The sequence below is a fragment of the Lepidochelys olivacea genome, assembly GCF_965140295.1.
Source record: "Lepidochelys olivacea isolate rLepOli2 genome assembly, chromosome: 25".
In the NCBI taxonomy this organism is placed as follows: domain Eukaryota; kingdom Metazoa; phylum Chordata; order Testudines; family Cheloniidae; genus Lepidochelys; species Lepidochelys olivacea.
The window spans coordinates 8,188,389-8,209,544 of NC_140435.1; the positions used below are offsets into that span (position 1 = coordinate 8,188,389).

The window sequence follows — 21,156 nt, forward strand, 5'->3', positions numbered from 1 at the left end:
AGATTTTTACTTCATTTGATTCTAAGCTTTCTTTCACATATAGTGCCACTCCCCCACCAGTACGACCTGTTCTGTCCTTCCGATATATTTTGTGCCCTGGTATTACTGTGTCCCGTTGATTATCCTCTTTCCACAAGTTTCTGTAATGCCTATCATATCAATATCCTCATTTAATATGAGGCACTCTAGTTTACTCATCTTATTTAGACTTCTAGCATTTGTATATAAGCACTTTAAAAACTTGTCACTTTTTAGCTGTCTGTCATTACATGATGCAATTGAATGGGCCTCTTTCATTTGACTGTTTCTCATCAGATCCTACCTATATTTTATCATCTTCCATCCTCTCCTCCTTACTAGGACATACACAATCACCATTAATAGATCCTCCCCTAAGGGATGTCTCTGTCCAAGCCATGTGCTTTTCCTGTTGGCTTTCCCCCAGCCCTTAGCTTAAAAACTGCTCTATGACCTTTTTCAATTTTAAGTGCCAGCAATCTGGTTCCATTTTGGGTTAGGTGGAGCCCAGCCTTCCTGTAGAGGCTCCCCCTTTCCCAAAAGTTTCCCCAGTTCCTAATCAATCTAAACCCCTCCTCCCTACACTGTTGTCTCATCCACGCACTGAGACCCTGCAGTTCTGTCTGTCTAAGTGGCCCTGCGCGTGGAACTGGAAGCATTTCAGAAAATGCTACCATGGAAGTCCTGGACTTCAAACTCTGACCTAGCAGCCTAAATTTGGCCTCCAGGACCTCTCTCCTATCCTTCCCTATGTCATTAGTACCTACATGTACCCCGACCACTGGCTCCGCCCCAGCAGTACACATAAATCTAGATGTCTCAAAAGATCTGCAACCTTCGCCCCAGGCAGGCAAGTCACCGAGCGGTTCTCCCGATCATTGCAAACCCAGCTATTTATGTTTCTAATGATCAAATCCCACATAACTATTACCTGTCTCTTCCTAATAACTGGAGTTCCCTCCCCCGGAGAGGTATACTCCGTGCGAAAGGATACCATGACATCATCTGGAAGCATGGTCCCAACTATGGGATCGTTTCCCTCTGCTCCAGTTGGATGTTCTCTTTCCCTTTCATCCTCTTCAACAGCACAGAGGCTGTCAGACTGGGGGTGGGACCTTTCTACTGCGTCCCGGAAAATCTAATCTATGTTCTTTCTATTCTCAGTTGGCTTCTATAGTTCACTAGGCTCTGCCTGGCTACCACCCTCAACTCTCCAGCTACATGCCCACAACCAACATGGCTGCCTTAGTACCTCATCTCCTCCATACACCAACACACCTCACTTGTCTCCAGCTCCTCGTTGTCCCATGAGGAATTAAATTACATCTGGCACTAGGTTTGGTGACTGTGCACAGAGAGATTAGAAGTCAAGGTGGCTGCATAGATGAAGAGATCCAAAGGCAGTAGGTTAATCAAAGCAGATGTTTAAGAGGTACCCAATAAAAGCAGAGAGAGTTACATGTTTGCATAAACAGGTGATTACTGCAAATCAGATGTGCTCACATGTAGGAAACTGCACAAATGGGAATGAACTATGCAGCTGTGCATCAGTGACTGTACAGCAGCCCCACATTGCCAAAATTTCTCCTCTGTATCGGTTTCTTCAAAGCCAACACTATTCCTGTGTAGCTTGACCATTTCCATGCAGTCAACGGCCAGACCTGCCAGCACTGCATCTGTGCACACATATCAGGTTTATTTTGCTAAGAAATGGGAGGATGCAGATAATTACAAAGACTAGTCATTGGATATCAAGTGGGTTTTCTCTCCCTCAACTATGGCTGTAATATAACTGGGGTCAGTAAAATAACCTAACAGATTTGCTGGGACCACTGACAGCTAATGGCTGTCTAACTGTCTTTTCCCCACACCATCTGGGAGTTTACTGACCCATGCTCTCTTACCTGCAGTTTTTAGATGGTGAGGAGAACCAGCCCTCAGCAGTTACTGTGAAGTACAGCAGTTCCAGATGCACATTTATAGGAAAGCTAAAGTCATCTGTGCAGCTACAATCTGCCATCTGCTGTTAGGTTTGCTAATTGCAATGCAGCTCAAGGCCTGTGCATCTCAAGTATGTTTGGCAGGAAAAGATGTAGAAATTTCACTGGGAGAAGAACAGCCAAATATCCCATTCACTTATATAGCGCCTTGGCCACAGCTATTTGTTGCTTACAATGCCTGCCTTCGGAGCTGCTGAGAAGAGCTCACTTCCCTCTCCTTCCAAACACGCATATTCTACTTTCCCTCATCACACACATGCTTGGGGTTACTGATATTGGCTCTGTCGTCAAGGGATGCTGTGAAAACTCACCCACTTTGATTGGAAAACAGAAAAGAGAGGATTGTTGTGTAGCAATAGAACAGCAGCAACCAGGCGATGGCGGTTGCAGGAGGATGCCTCAACCCCAGAAAGCCCTGCAGCAGGCTTCATGGAATAAGAGGCTACTAAGGTGATTGAATATTTCTTGAAAGGCTGTGAAGTTTTATGGCTTCAGGTGGCCTCAAACAGCAGTACAGAAGCCTTCAGAGAAGTCACGTTTCTATAACGTCTTGTCAATGTCTTCTGAGTTCCCCCCACTGTATTTTTCCTTAGATCACTGTCAGATATAACTGATTATTAAAAACCATTGTTTCTTTTTTACTATTTGAGTAATAAAAAATGAGAGAGAACAAAAGCCTAGTAAATTTAGTCTGTGCCCTGAGGGCCGGGGCAGGATAATTCTGTACAGTACACACCCCTGAAGCCTTTTCTGTTTTGCAAAACCTTGAGTTTTACAGCTGCCCTCGTACTTCATGGCATCAACTATGGCTGCCTTTTGTTTGTTTCTCCTTTGCAAGCACTAGTATCAGGTTAACAGGATGCACAGAGCTCTCCAGTCATTACTTTATCATTGCTGCAGGGCCAGCCAAGGGCCTCAAAAACAGGGCGGGAGAAAATGAGGTCTATTGCTACAGATTTTTAAAGACATGGGGCATATCAGACATTTTGAAGTTGATTAAATTTGGGGCCCAACAGAACTCGATAAGCCCCTTCTGTGTTCCCTCTTGCTTTGTTCTAGACCACGTTTCTTTGTCTGGAAAGAAAATATCTAGCAACAAGAGAGTACAGAGAAGCCAGTGAAGCATGTGATTGAGAAACAGCTCAGCAGACCCAACAGGAGGAGCTGATGGGACAGGGGTGCTCGCTTTAGACAGTCATTCATTCCCAAGACTTGTCCTATGCCAGGGGTAGGATTCCAGTTATAAGTTGCACATAGAAAGAGAGGCACCTTTTACAAACTAAGCATTTGGGAGCAATGCTCTGCTCTCTGGAGCAAGAGACCAGAGCTTGATTCCTGAGCTGGTTTCTTACCCACTTGGATTTCAGGTGCTAGAATCACTTTCGGTTACTGTGCCCCCAAGATCTGAGCAGCATTTATGGGTTCCAAAAGCACTCTCCCATCCAGTATTTTCCCAGAGAGGGGGAAAGTGTTGAGCACTGGTATGGAGGAGGACAGAACAAACCAGGGTAAGGAAGGTGCCCTGTAGAGGGCAGAAACCCCATTCTCCCCACGCACAAAACAAGAGCGGCTTTTATAAGCGTGGGAGGAAGGGAACGCCAAGCGAAAAGCTGCGTGAGAGACATTAGTTCTGTCTAGGCTGCTTTGTGCCACCTAGTTGTTTCCAAGCATCAGTAATAGCAGTGACCGTACTTGTAGTTTGAGGGCACCAACCTTCTCAGCCTCCCTTTCACTAGAGCTCTAACACACCCTAAAAGCAGACCAGGTCTGGACTCCCTGAGGATGTCATGCCTGGGGTTTGCCTGGAATCATTCAGTCAAATTCCAGGCAGAAACCCCTCCCTTGCCACATGATTCTCTTAAAGAACATTTCCAACCTCTTAATCGCGGAGAGCGTGGGAATACATAATCGCGGAGAGCGTGGGAATACATAATCGCGGAGAGCGTGGGAATACATAATCGCGGAGAGCGTGGGAATACATAATCGCGGAGAGCGTGGGAATACATAATCGCGGAGAGCGTGGGAATACATAATCGCGGAGAGCGTGGAATACATAATCGCGGAGAGCGTGGAATACATAATCGCGGAGAGCGTGGAATACATAATCGCGGAGAGCGTGGAATACATAATCGCGGAGAGCGTGGAATACATAATCGCGGAGAGCGTGGAATACATAATCGCGGAGAGCGTGGAATACATAATCGCGGAGAGCGTGGAATACATAATCGCTTTCCACAAAGAAGCCGGTGAGTCTTTTGAAAGCACACACAAGACAGTAAGCGACAAATCATCAGGGTCATGGAGAGGAAAAAAAAGCACAACTTACTTTGGCCACCTGGCATCCCGGTGAACCCACAGCTCCTGAACAGCAGCTATAGTGTGTTTCCCAGCCCCCCGGCACTGAAATGGCAAGAGACAAGGGTCAGACATCAGAGACAGCAAGGAACCTTGTCTGCTAAAGGGTACATCTACTTGGCAGACATGTGCTAGATCTGCTTGAGCTAGTGCCTAAAAAGAAAGGTGTGGCCACAGGGGCACGGACGGCAGTTAAGGGTAGCCACCTAAGTACAATCCCACCTGAGTCCCTGGGCACGCGCTGGGATGTCTACCCCGAGGCGCTGCCGTGGCCACGCTGCTACTATGAGGCACGACTGGAGCCGAACTAGAGTGTTCATGTCTACCTGAGCTGGGCATTAGGCCTCCCAGCTGATGTGTAGACACAACGCAATGCTTTCAGGATCACTTGCTAAAATTTCTAGAGCAGTGAAAGGAAAAGATTGAGGAGTAAAGTCCCCAAACCTAGAGGGGTCAAATCTTCCCCTCCCAGTCAATCCGAACCAAGTTCACCAAGAGGGTGCCAGCTTTGTTGGGGATCTGGTTAGAAAACAGGCTTGAGAAACAGAGGTATGAATGATGAAGATTCTGTGTGCAAAGGTATATTTTGAAAGCTACGGCAAAGATTCAAATTAGGAAGGCCTCTCTCTGGGAAAGAAGTCAATTGAAAACACTGTGCTCTTTGGGGCAGTGACCACTACTCTGTATTGTTCACACAGCGCCTTATAAACAAGGACCGTGACTGGGGCCTCAAGAAGCTACTGTAACAATAATAAGACTAAAAGGAAAGGAGGACTTGTGGCACCTTAGAGACGAACCAATTTATTTGAGTATAAGCTTTCATGAGCTACAGCTCACTTCATCCGATGCAGCCGATGAAGTGAGCTGTAGCTCACGAAAGCTCATGTTCAAATAAATTGGTTAGTCTCTAAGGTGCCACAAGTCCTCCTTTTCTTTTTGCGAATACAGACTAACACGGCTGTTACTCTGAAACCTAACAATAAGACTGGTTCAATAGATACAATTAATCCATCGGGGACCAGCATTATTTCTTAATAGGTCTTACTTCCACCCATCGGTTCTCCTTCCGACAGTTACTCATTCTGGAGATAGTTTTATCTCTAGACCTGGCTAGTGCATCCTTCTGCCATACACTGCCCCTCACCTGCCTTCTAGAAAGGAAACTAGCTTAAAGGCAGTACCCCATGCACAATAATGATCAGCTTGTTGATAGAGCGAGTCAGCTCTGCCCCCACCAGTACAGTACATGCCTTTGCACTGACTCCAAATAAATTATAATCATGTTTAGAGTTGGCCTGACCTATTTTGAAAGCCCACAAGACATTATCCTAAAAGGACAATGGGTTTAATAAAGGAAGATATAAGATCTAGGGAGGTGGGGGAGGGGAGAGAATTACCATAGGGCAATACAAAATCATAGAAATGTAGGACTGGAAAGGACCTCGAGAGGTCATCAAGTCCAGTCCCCTGCACTGAGCCATGATTAAGTATTATCTACACCTTTCCGAACAGATGTTTGTCAACCTGGTTCTTAAAAACCTCCAATGATACCTAGGGAGTTTGTGGAAATTTGTTCTGGTGTTTAACTACCCTGACAGTTAAGAAGTTTTTCCTAATGTCCAACCTAAATCTTCCTTGCTGCAATTTAACCACACTGGTGGCGAAGAAAAACAATTCATCACCCTCCTCTTTATAACAACCTTTTACATACTTGAAGACTGTTAATCAAGTCCCTCCATAGGTTTCTCTTCTCCGGACTAATCAAACCCAATTTTTTCAATCTTTCCTCATAGGTCATGATTTCTAGACCTTTAATCACTGTTCTTGGTCTCCTCTGGACTTTCTCTAATTTGTCCACATCTTTGCCAAAGTGTGGTGCCCAGAACTGGACGCAGTACTCCAGCTGAAGCCCTATCAGTGCTGAGTGGAAGAAGTAGTTCTTTAAATTAAATCTTTGCTACAGCTGCAACGTTACATTTCATGGATCACACCACCACCTGCTAACATCGTGTTTTGCCAAGTCCACTCTTTTGTAAAGTGTCGCGCCACCAAGTGGCAAAATTACATACTGACAATTTCCAGCTACAGTGCACAACTTTGGTGAAACCCACAGGAAACAAAAAAATGACAAAGCACAAAAACAAATTGGCTTTTGGATTCAAGTTTAACAACAGGTCAGATGTTAAATGGCAAAGTACAGCTAATGTTTTGCTGATACCTTCATCAAAGAGACCTTACCTCGCTGCTTGCGTAGCCTTCCCCAGTGATGGAGACACTCCTCTTTGCGAATGCAGTTTCCAGATGCGGAGACCATGTATTCAGTACCACAGCGGCAGCAAACCCTGCATGAAGCTTTAAAACAAGGGCAGTTAGCTCACTGGAAAGTCTACATTTCAGCCAGTTTAAACAGGGCAATCAGTAAGTTAAACTTGTTACTATTTCCAATGTCAAAAAGAAACAGGAGACAGTTTTGCCTAGTGTTTAGAGCAGGGACAACTGGGAATGAGGCTGCCAGAATTCATATGCCCCATCAAAGACACAGGAGGTGACCTTGTGAAATTCAGTCTCTAGAGCTCAGTTTGCCCATTTATAAAATGGGTATAGTGCCACTTACGTACCAACTTAGAGATGTTAATGCGGCTTAATGTTTGTTAATTGTTTTGCACTCTCAGTTCTGGCCTAGTACACACACATCCTGTGTATTCTGAGATAGCTATACAACCACAATAACTTAGGAAATATCCTGAACACGGAAATACAGGGTGAGAGGGAAAATATATTTTATATATATATATATATATACACACACACACACACACACGTACAACATGGCTAAGCCAACTTTGCCGTTGAAACGTTAGCTGATTTTCCTGAATCTTGCATGCTGGAATTTTCAACCTTAACGCTGCATTAATGTTTAGGTTTTGCATTTAATTTCCCTGATTTCACAAAAAAGAAAAAATGTAAACCTGAAAAATGTCGTTTTAGTACCATGGCCTGTGTTCAGATGGCCATGAGCATTTATGGGCACTCAAAACCAAAGCATGTGCCAAACACTCCAAGCCACTTTAGAAACTCCATAGCACAAAGATGGAGAAAGGTATTAACAGCACATGTGAACATCATGATTCTGAAGTTCCTAAAACTTTATAAATATTGAACCAATTTTCTTCAAACTCAGCTTGCATTCTTTCCTCATAGCAAACTGTAAAACAAGCCTTGTTTGAATCTTCTAAGTAACAGGTGTTTGAAAGCACAAAGTCTCCAATTAGAATATACAGGGAAAAATGAGTAATTCTCCCACCCTGGTCTCATCAGTCCAGAGGGGGTCAAACTTATAAAAAAAGAAATTAATCTTGGACTGAGACTAAGTATTGTAAATTTCAGCTCAAGAGGAACTTGAAAAAGTTAAAAACAACTAAAAAGGGTGCAGAGGAGAGAAAAGGTTTAGAATCGAAACTGGAACACAGTCTTAACTGTTGCATTTCCTACTAAAAATGCGGTAACACTTTTGCAGGCATAGGGAAATGCAGCTCCCTCTGGGGTCAAACATGACACTAACAGCACACCACAAACGAACACCAGAATAGAACTTTTCAAGGTATTTAGGATAAGTACAACGTGAATTTTACCATTTGGAACTCGGCCCAAATCCCTGGAATACTACCCCTGCTCGTTCCAAAAATGTACCATAGGATCGTTAATGACCACAAGTGATAAAAAATCAGTTTTGTGCATCACCTGAAAGGAAGAATGCCCCAAAACAAAGTGCTGGGTGATTTTCTGTTGTGCTTTCTACATTGTTCACTATTAAAAGACTACAAGGGAGATTCCAAAACCAAAAAGTTGATAGCAGGACCTCTAACCTCAATACAACAATTCCTTGCACTCTAGTCTGAACAATTTTCCCAAAAGCACCATATCATTTTAGCTAACAGGTCTGTACAGCCTTTGTGTCCTTCTTATCTACTTTATATTTTCACTCAATAGGTTGTAACAACATAATGATGTATGTTTCTAATGGCTTAAGTTACTGACAGCATCAAAACCAAAGTTCCCAATACACCTGCAAGAAGCTGCAGAGACACACTAGGTACTATGAACTCTGGACTATGTGAGGGTAGGTGATTGGTTAGCTCAGAAGATAAAGCATTTAACAAATACAGTTCCTGATAGCATTAAAGCCAGATAACTTCAATGCAGGATGCAACAGTATTCACAGCACAAAAGTGGATGCAAGGTGTTAAATGGATGAACACTTAACATGCTTTAGCCAGCTATCCCTCCATAACCAAATGACTGACTCCACTGAACAAGATTCCTCAAGTCCCTTTTTTGCACTTATAAATTCTGATAATGCATTTATATTTTTCACTTTGGCCTGACATTTTACTCAATCTATAGGACTCTGGTCTCCTCTTAGTTTAAAAAGAGGAAGCTTAATTCCTCTGAATGAACACCATTTTTCAGAAAATCAGATCCACTGCTTATTAAAGGGCCTTTAAAATTATGTGTAGTGGCACCCCCAAGTGGCAGAATTGGCACTATTCTCAATCATGCTGCAGTGCTATTGGGGACCCAATCAGGCACCTCCTGCTGTTTATTAAACCACCATAGCAGTTCATGGGAGCTTCAGTCCTAGGTCTCCCTCAATTCCCTTGGACATGAACTTAGTTTTTAGTGCCCGCATGGAAACCCGTAAGGCAGCTCCATGAAAGGCTCTTTGTGAAACAATTTTGTCATTTGCCTTCCTCAGGGACGGCCTGCTAGCCCTGGGATAGTCTGAATTCCAAGCAGAGATGCTCACTATTTCTGGAGAGCGTGAAGTAGATAGGCAGTTCAGGGGACCTGCGGGACGAGAGGAAGGACAAGTGGGAACTCAGTTACAATGTGCTCCACCCTAATGCAGAGGTCTAGATACTTGTTCCCAAAAGCACAGAGCCTTTGCTGCCCTGAGGATTGACAGAACACCAGCCAAAGCTGGATGTCGAATCAGACACCTACATACGCTCGCCTCTGAGGAGCTCACACACTTTTTTTTTTTTTTTTTTTTTTTTTTGAGGTTTATAACCCAGTCGTGCTCCACGACGCAGCAGGGAACAAGCGACTGCAATCCTGGCCATTTCCTCTGCGGACGAGAGAGTCAGCTGGCTCAGGAAGGGATACCAAAAGATTCTTGCCGCTGACAACAGCTAGAACCACCATACAAGGCATAGGAGGCTGCGGTGAGGCCAAAAGACATATGCCCTGTAGTGAAAATGGTTCTCGAGGCCATGAAACCTTAGGAACCTCTGGTTCATCAGAAAGATAGTCATTTGCAGCCAGCCTCATCTTCAGTATGAAGGGGCAGCCTGCAAAAACGCTGGGTCCCAGCATTCAAAGCTCTATCCTGATGGAAGTGAATGACCACATGCTGGGATCTGCAGTGACCTCAGGCTGCACCTGCGAGGGTGGCTGCAGGCGGCATGGGGCGTACAGGCGGTACTTTGGCTAACAAGCCTTGCTGGCCACAATAGCTAGCGGAGCTTACAGTCAGTTGTTTTCTTCTCTTCCACAGTGAAAACGACAGCACGGCCGGCTTTCTCTGGATGTGGCATTGGGTAACCATTTTCCTTCAACTGCTCGTCCGTCAGGAGATACTCCTTCAGTCTTCTGTGCAAAGCAGCTCCTAGGTACCAAAGGAAATGCTGATGTCGCAACACGGAAGCAACAGGAATACCAATCATCTTCTACGCAGCCACCGTGCTACTCACCACATCTCACACAGAGAGTCCCACTGTCTCAAACTTGCTTCTACATCTTCTGTTCAGTATTTAAGCAATTCTAAGTCAAGGAAAATAGACTCCAAGGCAACACTGGGCACATACATACAGGACCTGATTTGTAGAGTTGTTCAGCAACTAATTTTAGGCACCTATGTCTCAAAATTTTGACTCAGAACTGTTAAGGCATTCCAAAATGGAATTCCTCTGAAAGGTCAGACTTCAGAACATCTCAGTGGCTAGAGCAGAGGTGGGCAAACTACGGCCCGCGGGACCGTTCTGCCTGGCCCCGGAGCTCCTGGCTGGGGAGGCTAGCCCCCGGCCCCTCCCATGCTGTTCCCCCTCCCCAGCAGCCTCAGCGCACCGCGTCACCAGCGCAGAAGGGGGCTGCACTGCGGGGCCAGGGGAGAGCAGGAAAGGAGGCTCACCTGCAGGCTCAGGGAGCAGGCGGGCGGTGCAGGTGGCGGGAGCGCAGCGAACGCAGGCGGAGGACTCAGGAGGAGTACCAGTCAGCCGCACAGCCGGCCAGAGAGAAGCGGCGCTTTGAAGGGGAAACCGCCACTTCTCTCTGGCTGCCCCTGCTCCTCTTGAGTCCTCCGCCCATGTTCCCAGGGCCGCATTCTGAAAAGGGCTTTAGAGAGGGGGATTGGATAGGGGGTGGGGTCCTGGGGGGGGGGGCAGTTAGGAGCAGGGGGTCCCAGGAGGGGGCAGTCAGGGGACAAGGAGTAGAGGGGGTTGGATGGGTCGGGGGTTCTGAGTGGGGCAGTCAGGGGGTGGGAAGTGGGAGGGGGCAGATAGGGTTAGGGTTTGGGGAGGCACAGTCTTCCCTACTCAGCCCTCCATACAGTTTTGGAACCCCAATGTGGCCCTCAAGCCAAAAAGTTTGCCCACCCCTGGGCTAGACTGTACACTTGGGAGCTTGATACATTATTTCAATCTTTAAAATGTTTTCACCATTATATGGTTAAGTGTGCCAAGCAACATGCCTTCTACCACATCCCTTGGGAGACTACCCACAGCCATCTAAGATCTTGCTCTCAGGATTTTTTCCCTTATATTCAGCTTAGGTTTTCTTTTTGTTAATTTCATTCCATTATGCCTAGTTATAATTCCTTGTACCACACTCAGTAACTCCCCTCTAGGCTTTGTGTTCATACTCTTCAAATACTTGAAGACTGGTGGGTTTCCTTTTGATGTTCATAGGATCATAGAAGATTATGGTTGGAAGAGACCTCAGGAGGTCATCTAGTCCAACCCCCTGCTCAGAGCAGGACCAACCATAATTAGTCACCCCAGCCAGGGCTTTGTGAAGCCAGGCCTTAAAAACCTCTAAGGATGGAGATTCTACCACCTTCCTAGGTAACCCATTCCAGTGCTTCACCACCCTCCTAGTGAAATAGTGTTTCCTAATAGCCAACCTAGACCTCCCCCACTGCAACTTGAGACCACTGCTCCTTGTTCTGTCATCTGCCACCACTGAGAACAGCCGAGCTCCAGTCTCTTTGGAACCCCCTTTCAGGTAGTTGAAGGCTGCTATCAAATCTCCCCTCACTCTTCTCTTCTGCAGACTAAATAATCCCAGTTCCCTCAGCCTCTCCTCATAAGTCATGTGCCCCAGCCCCCTGATCATTTTTGTTGCCCTCTGCTGGACTCTCTCCAATTTGTCCACATCCCTTCTGTAGTTGGGGGCCCAAAACTGGACGCAATACTCCAGATGTGGCCTCACCAGTGCCGAACAGAGGGGAATAATCACATCCCTCGACGTGCTGGCAATGCTCCTGCTAATGCAGCCCAGTATGCTGTTATCCTTCTTGGCAACAAGGACACTCTGTTGCTTACCTGAGCTACACAGATCCATTTAAGCTTTCCTCATATGTCAATCCCTCCAGCCCCTTAGTAGTTTTTGTGGCTCTTCTCTGATCTCCCCAACAGCCTGTCTACCGCACATCTCTGTGCACAGCCAATGCGACCCAACAATGATAATGCTGGTGGCACAATCCTTTGTATACAATTGAATCTTTTAGTACAATGTTGACAAACCATTGGAAAGAGAGTCCCTACAGAACATATGGAGACATATTAACACTGAACACAGACAATCTCCCCTTACGGTGATGGACCCAAAATAACCACACGCAAAGCACACCTTCTGGGGCAGGAAGGCAAAAGCAACCCCCAGTGCTGAAAATGGCAAGTCAGTGATATGGAGCATCCCAAAAGGCATCTGCAAATCCAAACACATCAGGCAAGTTTTCTGACCGCCTGTTAATGTTAAAATCAAAGCCCTATGGGCAGGATCAATGAACTCGCCACAAAGGTACGGCCCAGAAGAGGGAGGGCAGCTTGAGTGCACATCAGCCAGAGGTCAACTCCTTTTTCCTCAAGGGCCAGGGTGGATGCCAAACATGCCACTGGAGTGAATGAGCCTGCAGCTCTTATATAGACTTCAGCACCCAGTATAGGTTTTGCACCGTTCAGTGAGTGATAACATGCAAAGCTTTGACCTGACGATGATCACGTTGCCTCATGGATCAGCAAGATGCTGCTCTCCCCTATTCCAGCTCTGTGATACTCACACCTCTGACTTGCAAGATATGGAGCTAGACAAAAAGGGACTTACCTGTCAAGTCCTCCGCCCGCAAGTTCCCTGACTGGTTTAGCGTAAAGCTCGTCTTAGCTGCAAGTTTCCCTCCTAGCACAGCTTCGTGGGACACCACCTTCCTGTTACTGGTCTCTGCCGTGAGAGGGGAGAAGAGAAACAGGAACAATAAAGGATCAAATCCACAGCTGCCACCTTTCGACAGTAGAATCTTCATTCTGGGGGTTTGGGGCACGACACACAGTGGGAAGCTTGGGTACTGACAGGCTGGGTTGCTGGAAAAAGGATGGTTCGATTTACTCTCTTGGAATTTCTCTCTACTTCAGGAGCTAGAATTTGTTTGGTGCTTTCAGGGCTGGCCCGTTGGTTGGAGTATCTGTCACAGGAAACCTGCTGCCTGTACTGTCAGCCTACTGTGGGTTTCCCAGGGGCAGCCAGGATGTCTGTACAATTCTATAGTATAATCCCAGCAGCCGCACGCTCGCCTCTCTATACCACTCAATCCTGTGCGATAGGAGAGCACAATCTTGTTCGCATTCCGGGGACATTGCGGCCACGCTGCAGGCTTTATTTCAGCCATGGGAACCATGGCCTCTTCTGCTGCACAGCAGTCCCATTTGGCGGAAACAAGCAGTGAGTAAAAGTGGGCAATGCGGAGAAGAGAACCCACTACAGCAGCTGTGTAGCTAGGAAAGCAAGGCTGTTTCCTGGAAAAGCTCCCGAGCAGGGAGGAGGGGAAAAATTCATCTCTGCAGCATTTCTGCCAAAGACACCCCGCACCTCCTTTACTGACAAACGGCATCGCCAAGCCCCATCAAGAGGCCCAAGACACATCCCATGCCACAGCTTGCAGCTCCAACACCAAGTTCCTGCTGACCAGGCTTCCACACTGAGGGCTTGTCTACACTTACCCAGGGATCCACGAGCAGTGATCGATAGATCGACCACAGATCACTCTCCTGTCGACTCCCATACTCCACCAGACCGAGAAGAGTAGGGGGAGTTGATGGGAGAGTGTCTCCTGTCAACATTGCATAGTGTGGACCCCGCGGTAAGTAGATCTAAATGACGTCGATCTGAGTTACGCTATTCACGCAACTCAAATTGCGTAGCTTAGATCGAATTTCCCCTGTAGCGTAGACAAGACCTGAACCTTTCACCCATCTTAAAAAAGAACTCGATCGCTTGGGAATATGTGCAACACATTAGATAATGGTTCACAGGTGCTTTTTACTAATCATTAACTGGCAGCTCTCCAAAAGGACAGCCTCCCAAAGTTCAGCCTGGCTGACTAATGGCTGTGAAAGGAATGTATGTGGGGGAGGGGGCTGGGGGGGAGAAGAGAAGTGAAGGGAGGGGGCTGAGATCAGAAATTTTTTTCACAAGAAAAGCACAAATTGATTGTTTAATGTACCCTCTTGAGAGCCAATAATGAAATGTCTTAACCCTCTTCTTTTCTCTCTTGAAGCTTAATGTGTGTTACAGATTTCTGCAGTGATGGACGAGTCTCACACTTTGAAGGCACCATGTGAAAGTTACTCCATTAGCAGGATTTTTCATTTTAAGGAACTTGTGCTAAAAAACCCCATCCTTGCAGCATTATCTCCATTTAGGTATAGACAGCCAGCAAAGCATTGCAGGATTTTCCTCTTGAGGAGGTCTATTAAAGCTTGCAAGGCTATAAAGCTAACTCGAGTTGCTTGCCTTTCAAGCCTAATGTATCTGAGAAATGGCTCTGTCTTTTCAATGTGTTTCACTCCGCTGCCTCTAATCCCATCATGGTTTTGGATTTGAAAATCCACAGTGCAGTACGTACTGTTTACACAAGGCGGGGAATTGGGCACTAGACTTCTTAGCTTCTTTAACGTATTCACTGCCACGTTCAGGTAGATGTTCCGGCTGGTACTGCGTTCATAAGCCACCTTCTCCTCTGACAGAGCCTGCAAATAATGTAGTTTGTTACCACCTGCTCCTTTATCGCATTGGATTTTAGTTGTGTGAGAGCGCGTGATTCTTCTTGAACACAGCGCCCTCTTGTGATAATACAGTGATTGTCCATACAACTGGCACCAACAAAGGGTTTCAGAAGCAATGTGCCAAGATACAAGACAAGAGACACTAGTTCAGAAACGGTCTTGTGGGGTAACAGTGTTAACAGCAGGTCATGGAGTGGATTCATTTGAACTCTAGACATGGACAGCTAGATTCACAGCGCAGCCCTGGACGCTGTCTTAGTAAAAATTGATCACTAGTCCTCCTGCAGCAACATGAAAGCACAGAGGTCTGAAGCAGGCAAAAAGGAAGGTTATCCAGAATGGCTGATAAGAACCCACTCACCCTCAGAACCATCCCTTGGTTGCAATAGGAACATATCCTACTGGGAGTGGGAAAGGAGAGATGTCACAGGAAAAACCCTCACAGAGTTTGTTGTGCACCAGACACGTGTGGCATATGTTATTCTGAATTTACCCAACTGACCTCAGTGGTCAGGGTTTCCGAAAGTAAAGCACATGCTTTTCTCAAAAAAGCTTTCTTTCCTTTTTTCCTCAGGAAATACTAATGATCCGTTAGCAGGTTACTGTGAGGCTCCTTAAAATCAAGGCACCAAGACTCAATAGCGAGGTAACATGAATTATGAGCTTTACAGATCATGTCTGCACCATATGCATGTCTGTACAGACTGAATCTCCAGAAGGCCTTTACCAGCATACTCTGGGTTCAGAATAAAACTTGGGAAGGATTTTATAGAGTCTAACTCTGGTTGTTTCAAAGTCTCGTTCAGGAACCTGAAAGAGATTTCCCTGGGACCGTGCACGGATCTCCCAGCGGGGAGCAAGGTGAAATTCCACTGGAATTGTAATCTTTGCCATTTTTCTAAGGATCACATGTATTTTTCACCTACTTCACTCCTGAATAAGTAGCATTGGCTGGAGCACAGCTAGAAAACAAAACCCAAAATGATCATGACAAACAGAAAAAAATCCCCCACTCCAAACTTCATACTTAAAAGCGAATGCCAACACAGACCTTGTCAAACGCTTCCCGTGAGGAAGAGCAGAACTTCAGGCACTCGTCAATGAAGAGATTGAGATACCTTTGGCGAATGTTAGTTGGGACCTTGGCACCAAACTCAGTGGGAATAACGGGCCTCTTTAAGCTAGCGCTCTAAAGAGAAAAAGAAAGGAATGAAAGGCTGTGCAGGGCTTGAAAAAACAAATTGCTTTGGGTATCTCATGTTTCCCAGGTGTTATTAATAGTGCTGTGACTTCCTTTCTGAAAACCTTCTCAAACCCCGGTACAATGTGTGTCATTTGCAGTCGCAAAAATAACATTTGCAACTGCTCAGGTCCCCCATGATATTTTTATTATAAAGAGGAATTGACATTTTTAGGGTGTTTTGTTACAGCCAAGTGGAATCGGGCCTTAAGATTCCACAAGGCAGCCAAGTAGCCTCAGTGACGTTAGACACAAAGCTAGTACGTCTACATAGAAAAGCTTCCCAGACCATTAAAATTGTAGCACTTACATTAAAAGAGTCAAGGTTAGTGTGGTGACAAAGCATCACACTTCGTATCGGAGACATGACTGTATGAAACCAAACATAAAACCAATGGTCTGTGGTGCACATTTCCGATACTCCACCTGCAAAGAAGGGAAAATGGGAGGCTGGCAACACGCTAAGGGGCTGAGGTAAGATAGTTTGGCAACCTAACTGAATTTCCATACTCGCAATTTGGGGTTCTCGTAAGTTTAATTACGCTACTGAATTTCTTGACTTCGTAAACTTTTGTGTGTGCCAACTACAAAGTGCTTGTAAGGACTTTTACCCTGAAGTAACCGATATGCACTTTCTCTGCCCTAATGATTTTTGTCTTGGAATGCGGACTACAAATACTCTTTGCATTTGACTAGGATACAACCAACCACTGCCGTTTTCCTAAGAAGGTCTGTCTGCACTGCGGTCAGAGGTGTGACTGAAGCACCGGCAGACAGACCCAAGCCAGTTGTGAGCTAGTTATCTTGAACAACAACAACAACAACAACAGAGAAGCCACAGCAGCATGAGTAGAGACACAGCCTAGCTGCCTGGGTACAACCCCGCCCAGGATCCTGCAAGCAGCTAGTCTGTGCAGCCATTGCTTCCCTGCTATTGTTCGAGCTAGCTAGATCAAAGCTAGCTTGGGTATGCCTACATGTGCTGCAATCACACCTAATGACTGCTGTGTAGACATATTCTAAATGCCAGCTTATATCACAAGGGATATGCTTTTAGTTTCTTCCTACAAACGGTATGCCCACATCATAAAGCCACCCAACAGAAACCCAGGAACATAATAGCCCACATGCGGCAAGTTAAGACCAAGGTGCACCAGGAGAGACTGGGGGGGTGAAAGGAACCTGCAGCAACAATTGCTCCAATGAGGATGAAAGTTTGTTTTATATAGTGCCATTGGCCCTGTCTTGACAGGCAGAAAGGGTGCTTCTGTCAGTCATGTTTGTTCAATGAAGTTAACTTAACACCACTGAAAATCACTCATATTGCTAGTTAAGTGACAGCCTTATCTACGTAGGAAAGTTTTTCCAACATAACCTAAGGTGTAACTTACAACGGATGTAGTTATACAGGTATAACTTCCTGTGTGGACACTCTTTCAACATGCCTTTTCCCAATTTAGTTTGTGTCACTTGGGAAGAGTCTGAGGGTATGTCTACACAGCGCTGTGACATGGGCAGTGGAATTACGCTTTATCGCCAGGAGAGAGCTCTCCCAGCGATAAAAAAATAACCACCCTGAACGAGGAGCTCTCAGCGATAAAGCGCTGTCTATACCGGCACTTTTCAGCACTAAAACTTTAGTTGCTCAGGGGTGTGTTTTTTCACACCCCTGAATGTCTAAAATGTTAGCGCTGAAAGTGGCAGTGTAGACACAGCCTGAGCTAAACTGAAAAAAGCCACTTTTATTCTGGAATAAGAGTGTCCACAACGAGGGCTATACTGGTATAACTAGACCAGTTTAAACCCACACCTTATGTAAAACTAAAAAAAACAAAAAAAACAAAAAAAACACCAAAGCATTTCTATGTAGACCTCACTCCAGTGAGTTAACGAGATGGAAATGCACCCTTTTTGCCCAACAACAGAGTGGCACTTTTCAAACACACAGGATGACAAGGTCCGTGCCCCAAACAGGTACAAATCTACACAGACAATAAAAACAGGGTACAGCCACAAGATCAGAATTGGTATAAGGTTACAGTATATTTAAACATTAGAATTCAGTTGCATATACATCCAGGTGGCTTTCAAAGGGTTATTTTTAGGACAGAAACCACTTCTGCCCTCAATGTCACTCTGAGTCGAATGATCAGAGAAGCATTTGATCAAGGACTTGTATGTTTATATGTTGCAGCCCCACTAAATGTTACAGTTATGTAATCCTAGGTAGGGCGAACACAATAAGAGTGGGAAACTCAGTTAGAACATGGCAGCAGCTAGCTGAATCTCACTGCTCCCAGAGCCTGCTGCAGCACACAGTTACATATAATCAAACCAGTGTGGAATGAAGGGAAAAAACATACGATGGAGATGGGTTTGATATGCCAAGAGTTTGTTTTACCTGTAGACTGGGAGCATGTGCTATTCTCTTCTGTAAAGCAGTAGTAGTGGTCTTAGATGTCATGCCAGTTAGCGTACGGGCCTTCAGGGTAAGAGCAGGTGCCTCAGAGCCATTGGGGGCTGTAACGCTGCTGACTGGAATGGTTTTCTTAATGCCCACAGTGACTACAAGGTACAGAAAATACGATTTTAGACTGAAATTCCATCCACATTTTCATTTGTCAGACTGGATACACAGAGCTCAAGGACTGCACTGCACATTGGGATTCAGGAATGGTAGCAAGCTTAATTCCTTGTGCTTATCTGCCATGTCAATGGAGAAACAACTCAGTGGGTCTGTTAAATTAGGTGATGTGTCCAACCCGTGTAGTGATGACAGTAGAAGTTTCTGCTGCAATGTGCTACACAGTTAGTCTTTGACTTGAGTGTCAGAATTACAGACGTCTTGGTTCCAATGCAAAGAGCACTGGCAGAAGTTAAATCCTGCCACGCTCCTACTCACTGTGATCCATGTAAATGCTCTTGGATTTTTCTTCTTCCACACAACCTGATGTGATAAAATAGTCACTTTTATTGAATGCATGAATGTGATGTCCTCAAATGGTGTGGGAAGAGCAGTTAAGAATATCACAGTGAATATGCCCTAACAGCATCAGAAGGTGTTCTGAAGAGTCTCAGGTGGACTCATTCATCACCTGATCAGAAGAGTTCTTGGTTGCTATTGGAAGTACCTGTCCCCCTCCTGAAATAATGGCTTCTATGATTCAGCAAGAGGGAAGGGCTCAGAGAGGCTAAGCTAAGGACTCAGTCACTACCATGGACACTCAGATACCAGAAAAGTCATTACAAAAAGATCTCAGTGATGCCACAAATGTAGGAGAGGAAGGAGACAGAATACCCTGACATCTGCAACATGAAAGCAAGGTAGCAGAAACCACCTCAGGATGAGTCAATATTATGATAACAGAAAAGCAAAAGGGTGAACACACTGGGGGTGAAATCCCTGCCCCCACTGAAATCAATGGCAAAACCCCCATTTACTTCAGTGGGGCCCGAATTTCACCTTCTGTAGTCTCTTAAATACAGTTAGCAACATTCAGTTGAATATATTTCATCTGATGTCTCACTTGTGCAGTGACTTGAGTCTTGAAAAAAATATATGCCAACATCCCTCTTAACCCAAAGTTTATTCATATCCTTAGTGGACTAAGAAGATTGTCTTGTAGATCCTCTTCCGCAAAAACAGCCTTTCTAAAACACATCTGCAAGAAGAGCATCTTGCCACTAATATATTGGGGCAATTCTTCCCCCTTTAAAATTCTGTTAGAGGATGTTGCTTTCACACTGCACATGGAGAAGTGGCTGGCTCTCTTTTCACACATGGCAGGGCAGATTTTGTAAGCAGAAGGAAATACAGATGTCAGAGTTTCTGTTTCCAAGAAACAACCCAATAATTTTTAAAACATCTTTTCTCATCCAAAAAATCCTAAATAGAGGATTCTAGATTATAATCTCCAGACCTTCTTTGCCGTCAGCATGGGCTAAGGGTATCTGTAGTGCTGACAATACCCAGGATAGGAACGTAATGCTTATAGTGCTGTGAAAGCTTTTACCCAGAAAAAAAGTCAACCCAGATTTTTCTACTTTTTGAACTTGTGTCATTCTGAATTATTTATATGAACACGGAATGGACAAAGTCATTTGTGACTGGAGAGAGAAGAGTATCTAGCGGGAGGATTCAACCGTCACAATGTTGAAGAGAAGGTAGTAGGTGGAGTTATGAGTTGTTTGAAAGCTTGGTTTGCTAACTAGCTTTAGAAAGAGTCACAGTGACAGATGCCCTGTCTAGAGGAACTCTATACACCAGCATGCAATTAAAACTAGTATGTTGACATTTCCAATGAGCATGAAAACTTACCACATAAACACACATTTTATGCAGACGAGGGACCAAAAGAAAGGCACTACATTTTAAAAAGTAGACATTTCAGGGGGACTTGGGAGACTACATACCACTGTCAGAGCCTCAGTGAAAATCTGACTTGAAGAAATTTAAAAAAATGGAACTACATAGAAATAAAATCAAAAAGCCATTCAGAGAAGTTACAGAACCTTTTCATTATTTTGCCAACGTTACTGATCTCAAATACAAAGGTTAGAGGTTGAACCACTGAAGCACTTAGAGGAGAGGAAAGTGATCAGGAACAGTCAGCATGGATTCACCAAAGATTAGTCAGGCCTGACTTGCCCAATTGCCTTCTATGACGAGATAACTGGCTCTGTGGATGAGGGGAAAGCGGTGGACGTGTTGTTCCTTGACTTTAGCAAAGCTTTTGACACGGTCTCCCACAGTATTCTTGCCAGCAAGTTAAAGAAGTATGGGCTGGATTAATGGACTATAAGGTGAATAGAAAGTTGTCTAGATTGTCAGGCTTAACGGGTAGTGATCAATGGCTCCATGTCTCGTTGGCAGCCAGGATCAAGTGGAGCGACCCAAGGGTCGGTCCTCGGGCCGGTTTTGTTCAATATCTTCATTAATGATCTGGAGGATGGTGTGGATTGCACCCTCAGAAAGTTTGCAGATGACACCAAACTGGTAGGAGAGGTAGATACACTGGTGGGTAGGGATAGGATACCAGAGGGCCCTAGACATATAAGAGGATTGGGCCAAAAGAAATCTGATGAGGTTCAACAAAGACGAGTGCAGAGTCCTGCACTTAGGATGGAAGAATCCCATGCACCGCTACAGACTAGGGACCAAATGGCTAGGCAGCAGTTCTGCAGAAAAGGACCTAGGGGTTACAGT

General features: G+C 45.2%; 1 protein-coding gene across 1 annotated transcript in view; it reads right to left on the reverse strand.

The window, feature by feature from the left end:
- Positions 1-21,156, reverse strand: part of REXO1 (RNA exonuclease 1 homolog) — a 78,639-nt gene that overhangs the window by 15,921 nt on the left and 41,562 nt on the right. Inside the window, exons 5-11 of the mRNA XM_084614790.1 lie at positions 18,352-18,515; positions 15,762-15,899; positions 14,551-14,674; positions 12,756-12,869; positions 9,904-10,041; positions 6,612-6,725; positions 4,345-4,418 (exon numbers count right to left, since the gene is read on the reverse strand). Coding sequence (XP_084470916.1) covers positions 4,345-4,418; positions 6,612-6,725; positions 9,904-10,041; positions 12,756-12,869; positions 14,551-14,674; positions 15,762-15,899; positions 18,352-18,515 — 866 coding nt within the window. The remainder of the gene's footprint in view (positions 1-4,344; positions 4,419-6,611; positions 6,726-9,903; positions 10,042-12,755; positions 12,870-14,550; positions 14,675-15,761; positions 15,900-18,351; positions 18,516-21,156) is intronic.